At 43.4% G+C, this 9817-nt stretch overlaps 1 protein-coding gene across 1 annotated transcript; it reads left to right on the top strand.

Annotated features, from left to right (window-relative positions):
• Positions 1-839: 839 nt before the first annotated feature.
• On the top strand, positions 840-8150 carry rundc1 (RUN domain containing 1). Its single transcript, XM_085157188.1, has 5 exons — positions 840-1414; positions 2306-2464; positions 4750-4948; positions 5039-5131; positions 5274-8150. The coding sequence occupies exons 1-5, from the start codon at positions 1019-1021 to the stop codon at positions 6134-6136; spliced, it is 1710 nt and encodes a 569-aa protein (XP_085013314.1). The 5' UTR covers positions 840-1018; the 3' UTR covers positions 6137-8150.
• Positions 8151-9817: the final 1667 nt, after the last annotated feature.

Raw genomic sequence — 9817 nt, 5'->3', positions numbered from 1 at the left:
TTTGTTCTTTGGTATAAGTAGAAATAATTGTTCTCCTTTGTCACATTTCAAAAAGGCCATGCAAATGATAAAAAGAAAACAGGTGTTACAATAAGGAAGTCCACTACAATTTCACGTAAAAGATTACCTGGCCTGTTTTCCCTTATCCTTACTTCCGGCACAAAATTTCACTTTTTAGGCTGACGTCGTACTGCTGGAGATTTTACTTTTATTTTTGAAACCGTGATTTCAGGTTTTATGTGGGCTCGTGCTGCCTCCGATCGACCAGCAGTAAAAATTACAGCTTAAGTGGAAATCCAAACATCCGATTCTACGTTTCAAAATAATAGTCTAACCCGGAGAAGTAAGTTTCTTGATTAAATATAAAAACCGATTTTTTTTAAAAGAGCTAAAACAACAAATAAAAATAAAATATTTAAAAACAAATGATAAAATACGACACTTCAAATGAACTGTGAAATTATTTATTACATTAATCGAAAGCTAAAAGTTACATGTTGGCAATAATGGTGTGTTTTATGCATTGTATAAACATATAGAGGGACGTTAAAATGGGATTTGGCCGGTGGGGTAATTAATGAAAAGTAAGTCACAGAATTATTTCGTTTGTGAGGTCCAGTAGATTTTCCTTTGAGTGCAGAATGTGATCCGCTGATCTGCTCCTCCGGTACTCAGTGCAATTAAATTCAAGATATAATTAAATGTTTCATTTCCAACGGGGTCCCTTTAGCTCATTTAGCTCATCCTTTTACGCATTTATGTATTTCCGATATTAAGTTAAACGTTTATTTAAGCTTTTATTTTGAAGACATGCGAGCCCAGTTTCCGGCAATTGACTCCGTTTACTTGACGTGCCTGCGCTTTGACGTATGAATCATCCTTCCTCCTAAGATGGCGTTGCACCTGTTCCGTCTGTGTTGATTCTACTTGTTTTCGGCTCAGCATTAGAAAATAAACGATCTTCCAAGCGTCGACATTAAAGCGGACACGGTTCCGAAGCGAGGTCGGCTGTTTAAAGATGTCCACAGACGAGCTGTCAGCCTCGGATAGCGAGGCTGTGCTAGCCGGAGCAGGGGAGCGGTGGGCTCCGGTGGGCGCTGTGGCTAGCCCCGAGGATGAGAGCGGGAGCTGCGGCAGCGGCGCTCATTCGAAGCAGAGATGCTCGACGTCGGCCAGCGAGGAGGAAATGACCTCCCGGCTGAGGAGGCTCGAGGAGGAGCAGGACTTACTAAACTCCTCTCTCCTCGCACTCACCTCTCACTTCGCTCAGGTCCAGTTCAGACTGAAGCAGATCGTTCACGCACAGAGCGAGGAGAAGGAGAGGATGCTGGCAGACCTGGAGGAGTTCGCCTTCAGGGGATGCCCGCATGTGGTGGGCTGCAGGGCTCAGGACACCAAGCAGCTGGAGAACTCGGTGAGGACTCTGATTTTATACTTCCTCCAGACAGTGCGCAGACGAGAAGTGTCATAATTTTAAAATAAACATTTCCTTGTGTTGCTCTGTAATTGATTCCTATTATTACTCACATTCACTCCATATATTAGGATTGCTGTATATTATTGGTATTCTGTACCAAACGGCTGAAAAGCTGTGTCTATGTCAGCATTAAACATGCACACATTTACTCTCTAGCAGCCAGTTATTCTGATTAAAGTGTCTTTATTGCGTCACAGGATTGGCTGCTGCGCCCACCTGTGTTGTTCCTGCAGAACTCTTATCTCTCATGGAAAAAAATGTCTCCTTTTGTCTTTTGTCACAGGCGTGTGAGTCACAGCGGCGCAGGCTCAATAAAAATGCCTCGAGCAGATCTCAATCTGTTTAATAAAGGCTTGTGTTTGCACAGGGAAATTGAAGCCACCTGCTTTGTTCCTTTTCTTCTTCTTTTTAACCCCTCTTCGGCCACAGCCTTGTGTCCTCATTAGCTGCTGTATGTGTGACTATAGATTTTCCTCATGTGTTTGACCTAAAAGCCCTTTTTCTTTGTCTCCCCTGTTGCATGCTTTGCTTGCAGGGCGATCTGGTGAGTATGAAGCGATACCTGATGTCTCGTTGAGAGTTTGGTTTGTGTAAAAGTCCTGTTCAGTGTTTGTCAGACCTTGAAGTGGCCCAAATATTCAGTTTTTTTGTGTGTGTTTTCATCTTAACTGGAAAATGCTGGGAGCAAAATTTCCGTTTATTGACGCTGGCAAAGCGTCCACACTGCTGTCTGTTTGTTACATGCTGTTTCAGTGTTGTGATGCTCACACTGTCAGCTCCTCCTGTCTGTAAAATCTAGAGTGACTGTTTGTGTGTTTCTCCTGTCAGAGTGAGAGGGAGAAGAGGGAACGTCTGGAAGCGCAGAGGGAAAAACAGAAGGATCTCATTTTTCAGCTGAAGACGCAGCTGGATGATCTTGAGCGCTTCGCCTACCAGGAGGGAAGCTACGACTCGCTGCCGCAGTCCGTCGTCATGGAGAGACAGAAGGTGGGTTTGTGTCAATGCAAACATCACAGCACTTAAATGCTGTTTACAGGTTTTCCTGACAGCCTTCAATCCCTGTTTCTCTTTTAATCTTTACAACCACCAAAGTGCAAATAAAAACTGTCTGAAGTGTCCTCAGGTACTTTCATAAACATTACATTATGCTGAGCAATATAATGTGATGTTTGCGTGTTTCAGCTCAGGTGGAACAAATCAAATATCTGACCTCAGCGTGCCCGGATTTTGTAAGGATATAGCGTTTCTCTCTCATACCTATTAATACTTATGTCTTTTAAAAAGTACAGAGGTTACCCTGTAATAGAGCTGGGCGATATATCGAGTTTTTTAAAAAATATCGATATATTTTTATACGAGATATAAGATGTGACAATATCCTTTATATCGATATAGTCTATGTTGAGTTATAACTATACTTGTGGAGCCGCAAGTTTGCCTCTCTTTCGTCCACTTTTGTCTTTACGCAACATTACTCGGCCTCGCCCCTCCTTCACTGAACACAAATCCCCCTCCTCCCCCATCGCTTCACCTGCAGGAAGTGACAAGATGGACACGGCAAATCTCCGTTAACGAGTTACTGCGCATCGCCCCGTGCGTGGGGCTGGACGCCGTCAACGTGTTAGTTAGCTAACCACGCTAACGAGCTAACCACGCTAACGCCATGCAGCCCAGAGGCGCTGCACAGCCTAAAATCCTTTCATTTTCTCAAAAGTTGACAGCGCGTCTTATGTATGAATTCTGGTTGTGCTTGATGGCCGCGAAGCGATTTTATGTGGTACACAGCGCTCAGCAATCTGTCAAAAATGTTTTAGTACGACTTTGGTAAGCTACGGTGCTGCACCGGATGATGGATTGTCAGAGCATTACGGCTACCGAGGAGCCTCGCGGAGTGATACGTACTGTGCTTCAACGTAATATTACCCTACTGTGTATAAGGACCATAAATGGCACCTGTTAAGAGACGTGGTTACGAAGAGGATTTCAAACTCAATGCTGTCAGTCACACAGTAGAAGTTGGGAACAGAGCAGCTGTGAAATCTGTCTTTGTTACTATGCTCTGCATCTTTTAGTTTACATTTTGACTGCACAATTGTGAGCTTTTTGTTATGCACAAAAACAACATTGTTTTCTTTTATTTATGGAGCATTATTATTTAATAAATGCTCATAATTTATTTTTGAGTAAATTTTATGTACATCTATGCTCTATGTTAATAAAAGTGCCTGTGTGACATCTGGGACACAGCTTTGACTAAGAACTCTCTTTTTGTTCTTACTTTATGGCTTAAAAAAAAAAATCGAGATATATATCTTATATCGCCGTCCAGGTAAAAAATATCGAGATATGAATTTTGGGTCATATCGCCCAGCCCTACCCTGTAATCACAAAGCTGTAATGGTAGTTATATTTATATTTGAGTTATTTTTGTGCCATTTCTTTGTTAGCATATCTGAAGGTTATATAACAGGAAATCAAAGTTGGTTTGATCTGGAAGGGTGAGGAACTTGAGACTAAAGCGAAAGATTTCGCTGTCAGGAAGATGGCTCTTTTATCTAGGGGAGATCACTGTTAGATAACCTGCTCAAGATCACGTTATGTTCACAAGGGTTTTTTTTAAATTTTTTTAAGTACAACATTTCCACAGATTCATTCGCGACTATAAGCTCTAAGAGCAAAAGAGTTTCTCAGCTGAGCCAATCCATTATTCATTAGACTTTTGAACTGCGTGTTAGTGATGCCACTGAATGAAGCCATGCAAACATGAGAAAGTCGAAGTGATCTCCATGATGTCATCGGCCAAATTTGGAGCGATCGTGGCTTAAGAGTTGGGAGTTCACTGGAAGGTTGCCGGTTCGAGCCCCGGCTTGGACAGTCTCAGTCGTTGTGTCCTTGGGCAAGACACTTCACCTGTTGCCTACTGGTGGTGGTCAGAGGGCCCGGTGGCGCCAGTGTCCGGCAGCCTCGCCTCTGTCAGTGCGCCCCAGGGTGGCTGTGGCTACAATGTAGCTGCCATCACCAGTGTGTGAATGGGTGGATGACTGAATGTGTAAAGCGCTTTGGGGTCCTTAGGGACTAGTAAAGCTCTATACAAATATAGGCCATTTATCTGTTGGGTGTGCAAATAAGCAACTTTCAACAGCAACATATTTACACAGCCATCAAGTTTAAATTTAAGAATGCCCTTAACATTCAAAAGCTCCTTCTCCCACCTGGAGGCAGTGACAATACGCAAACAGTGTTTAACCTTCAGCCCGTCTTGTGCTTTCCAGGTCATCATTGACGAGTTGATCAAAAAGTTGGATGTAAACCTGAACGAGGACATCGGGAACTTGTCACCTGAGGAGCTGAGGCAGAGAGTGGACGCTGCCATCGCTCAGATAGTGAACCCAGCCAGAGTCAAAGAGCAGCTGGTGGAGCAGCTCAAAACGCAAATCAGGGATCTGGAGATGTTCATCAACTTCATCCAGGGTACACAGCCTTCTGAGCCGTGGTTTTACTAGCAATAAGATTCATTTTTAATTTCATTCACATGATAACTTTGACATTTTCTTCCACAAGATGAGGTGGGGAACCCTCTTTTGTCAGATGGACGCAGCCAGCAGCCACGCGCAGCAGGGACCAATGCCAGATCTCCAGGAGCAAAGAAGAAAGGTCGGACACTCTGTTTGTTGTATACAGAGATTTCTTAACTGTAGCTTTGATAACACAGGGTACAGTTTTTTTTGCTTTGTAGCGTTTGTAAAATAAAGTCTTTAAAATGTGTGCGTTCCTAATATGGTTCTTCCTGCTGCAGTGGACCCAGAGCAGGCCCAGAAGATGCGAGAGACCGGCCTGCAGCTGATCCAGAAGGCCCTGGCCGTGCTGCAAATCTTCGCTGCCAGTCAATTTGGCTGCGCGACCGGACACGTCCCCCAGAGCATGTGGCCTCAGGATCTGTGCGGGGGGGACTACGGACCCCTGCTGCAGCGTCTGGAGGCAGCTGTGGAGAAGGTGCGAGTTCTGGGTTCGCATAGGCACCCATCTGTCGAACACGTGGTCAATTACACCAGCAGCTCCACACTGGGGGCCCGAGACGAGCTGACGACGTCTGTGAGGAAGGAGCTGGCCATTGCTCTGAAAGACTTGTTGGCTCACGGCCTCTTTTCACCCTCTCAGACCATGAGCGTAGTGCTGGCACCCATCTCCTGCCTTCTGCCTCACAGACCAGTCGCACAAACCATGCACCCATGGGAACTCTTTGTGAAGTACTACCACTCCAAAAACGGGAAGGCCTTCGTAGAGTCACCGGCCCGCCAGCTCTCTCAGTCCTTCGGCCTGCACGTTGGGAGCGGCCCGGTAACCGTCACGCCTAAGCAGTCTCTGCTGTGGGCCATTCACACTGTGCTGAAGGAGCATGGACGTTACAAGCGAGGACCGGACTCGGAGTTCAAAGCTCTGGTGTGCATGGCTCTGAACGAGCAGCGGCTCGTATCGTGGCTCAACCTGCTGTGCAAGTCGGGCACTCTGATACACCCGCACTATCACTCCTGGAGTTACATGGCGCAGACCGGCTTCGAAGGAGCCCTGCGCATCCTGGGTCGCATCAGCCACCTTAGGTTCAACCTCCCTGTGGATCTGGCTGTTCGGCAGCTGAAGAACATTAAAGATGCTTTCTGAGGATGAGAGTGTTTGTTTTATCAGCTGAACTAAACTGCTCTTACCAAACATTCAGGACCAAAAGCATGACTTTGCTTTAAGTATGTAGCCTTTTAAAGGTTATCTAAGCAGCAACCCTTCTAAAGTTAAGTGCAAGTATGTGATGTCTACACTACATGCATGGGTGATAATGTCGTGTTAGTCTGCATTCCTGCTATATTAAAATATCAAAGACTCAGCTGCTTGTACTGTAAAAATGCCTTATTGTGGAGATGGAGATTACCTCATCTTTAGCCTTCCTGACCTTAGCGACCTGTGCTGCTCATCATACTGTATCATTCCCCTGTCGTACCTGTTAGTGGCCTGAGCTATGCAGCAAACATTGTGTGAGAGTTTTACAGTAATCACTACTGTAATTTCCAGTCTGACAATCCAGGAAGTAAATGAATGAGCGGGAAGTTTGCTCTACCGTGGCCTCTCCATGGTAAACAAGAGCTGTCACGGGTGCTTGTTCTCAGTGAAAAGTGCAGTGGCTTCTGTTTGCGAATGAATAATTCAGCTGGTAAATCATGTGTAGCAAACTGGCTAAACGGCAGCACTTAGGTCAGCCCGTAAAGGAAAACGTGCGTTACGGTTTCCTCCGCTGAGGAAAACCCAGATGTGGGTGGTGTTATGTAAGAAATATGCAGCTGTAGCAGATGAAGCTGGTGTCACTTCTGGTGTTTCAGGTTTGAAAAAGCATTTTGACCCTGTATAAACTGCTGCTTTCCTCCTCCTTTCAGGTGTAGTTCAATCCAGCTCATATAGATGAGAATATCCCAAAACTGACATAATTGTAGGATGTAAACTTTTTTGTTTTTTTCCATCATCCTGAGACCAGCTCAGTTGCACGTCCTATATAACTGAATGTATAAACCGTAGATGCTATTAAGTCAGAGTTCACCCCAAAATTGAGTTTCTATATGCTATTGTTTGGCTGTTAGTGCTGCTTGTTATTATTTGAAGCCAAACATCGTGAGATTCATTGGGAATTCCCCCACCCTGTGACATGCTAGCTTCAGGACGAGGGCCAGACTGCACAGTTCCTGCACCCACCTCCTGCCTGGTAGTTAGCACAGACGGTACAAAAGATGGACGTAGCCACGGTGACCCGTTGGTTTGTGCAGTGTTGTCATAAAGCCTCGAGCACCATCTTCATCTCCGTCTTTTGGAACTGGGAATTGACTGTCAATCACAGGTTAAATGCATTACCGCCACCTTCTGGCATTTTGCTGATTAAAGATATTTTACCAAGAATTATTGGCAAGAACTAGTTTAGTGGAAGGTAAAAGGTTCCTACACAAAGGATAAATAGTAGGGATGGTCATGATCGTCAAACATTTGAATAGTAATTCATATATATTGTAAAAATCCATTTATGGGACCAACTGTGTCATTTAGTTTCTATTCAACATAAGCAGATATTTCTACAGCTGAGCAGGGATCTCTGTTAAACCGCTGCAAACCAAAACCATTTAGAAGGACAAATCGCACTAAACACCAGAGAGCTGTTGTGTAAATTTGATTTTGGGGTGAACTGCACCTGCAAACTGAGTGTAGTTTAAGTCTTGTCTCCAGGACTAAAGCTTCAGTGTTCCTGTGACCACAAGTATGTATCAAAGCTCTGAGTTTGTTTCCTGCACGAGACCATGTTTGCACCATGTGTTATGTGATTAGCAAAGTGTGTTTGGGATAGGTTTGTTATGTTTTTCTCATTCTTTCCCCTGTTTTTGCTTTTTGTTCGGCTGTTGTGTTATTTATGTATTGAGACATTTATTTATTCAATAGCTTAGATCAACAGTTGAAGGGTTAAAGTAGCAGCTGTACTGTAACTGTAGCAGTTCAGTCTGGTAACAGTAGAAACACTGGGTCATCTGTTTATGTTTTATTATATATTGGGATATGAACGATGTTTATCTTTTAGTTTTTAATCTTATTTAATGGAACCTTGTCTGTAAATGAATTAAATGTAATAAATGAACTGCTGAGCTTCTCACGAGACTTTATCTCTTCTGTTACTAAAAGCCTAATGGTAATGCCTGTTGGGAGATGGCTTAATCTGGGTTATTTATTTATAGCTACAGTCTATAGATTAGACTCTAATGCCAATGTTTTGAAGAGAGACTGGCTATGAGAATGCATCCAATCTTTATGTCCTGCTGTGCACAACAGATCGGGCAGACTGTGGGTTGCAGCTGTCTGAAAACAGCTCATCCAAATGAGAGTGACTGAAGAAGAGGAAAAAGTAAGCCGAATAAAAACAGATTCAGTTTCAAGCCACCAGAGTGCGTACATTTAAGACTTAAAAATGTAATCGTGAATGCGTTAATATGAATGAAAGGCATTCAAAGACAGGAGGGAGCAGTCACTCTAGTGGACACTGTGATAGCAGGATAACTTTAAGCCAAATGACTGCACTCACACAGGTACCCATCAGCAATGCAGAGCAGTGGATTGGTTGAACAGTTGGGTTAGGTTTCTGATTCACTGAATTAACAGATTTTACTGAAATTACTTTAGGAATTTTGAGATAAATTAAATCAGATCTACAGCTTCATGTGTATGGATGCATTCAGTTCTGCCTACTGATTGATGATTTCTTCACCAGCAAGTCAAACTGCATCCAAACTGAACGCAGTCTCACCCAAACTGAGGCTGAATATGGTTTGGGTCTTGATCACACCTCATGTGTCTAATACTAAGGGACTAACAGCCCCTTTCTTTGATATTTATCAGTAAAAAAAATAATATTCAATGCTGAACCTATTGGCTAAAATCTGCTGTTATTTCTGGATGTTTAATGATGGCGAAGGTCAGAAGTTGCTGTCTTATAACAGCAGGGTTGGTTGGGTTTATTTGGTTTGTTTGCTTGTTTTAACCCTTGTGTGGTGTTCAGGTTTGTTGGACCGGTGTTCAATGTTTGCCCAAAGAGAGATTATGCAGCTGAATATTTCCACCTCAGACTCTGTTTTGCATCATTTTCTGTGAAGAAAATATCAAATAACACATTTTCAATGACTTCACATTGTAGCCCTTCCCCCCTACATGTTTATATCACACACAGTGTTTGGATCCACTCGACTTGGGGATCATATACAGTGAGTGTGGAGGTGTTATGCCCCTTCCCCCTGTCCTCCTCATATGTGGCTTCCTGTTTCAGTGTGTGCGTGCTTTGCCTCTCTGCTCCTGTTTTTTTTCCCTCAAACAATGTGACATTTCAAGCACCTGTCTTAGGAAAAAAAAACTATCAAAAACTTTAAAACTGATGTTCTTGTTTGTCTGTGAAGGTTCTCAGTCATCCAGGTCATCGTAGTCAAAGGAGCTTGCAAAGAAAAGCGTCTGGACTTCTTTAAGTTACTTGAAGACGTTTCACCTCTCATCCGAGAGGCTTCTTCAGTTCTAAGGTCAAATGGTGGAGAGTCCCAGATATAACCCTAGTGGGAGTGTCCCCCCGATGTTCTTGTTTATGAGGAAAATAGACTAATTTTATGTTTTTATACACAAATTTGAACCAAGTATGAATGGAAGAGGATTAGGTCCAGTGGGAAAAAAAGTGGGCCCATTTTTTCCAGAATTCTGAGAAAAAAGTCAAAATTCTTGCTATTTTCTTCTTTTTTGTAAAGCAGTAAATTTCATGGATAACAACAATAATTGTAATGCACA

Source organism: Neolamprologus multifasciatus, chromosome 4 (assembly GCF_963576455.1).
Source record: "Neolamprologus multifasciatus chromosome 4, fNeoMul1.2, whole genome shotgun sequence".
In the NCBI taxonomy this organism is placed as follows: domain Eukaryota; kingdom Metazoa; phylum Chordata; class Actinopteri; order Cichliformes; family Cichlidae; genus Neolamprologus; species Neolamprologus multifasciatus.
This window is presented reverse-complemented; position numbering and strand designations above follow the sequence as displayed.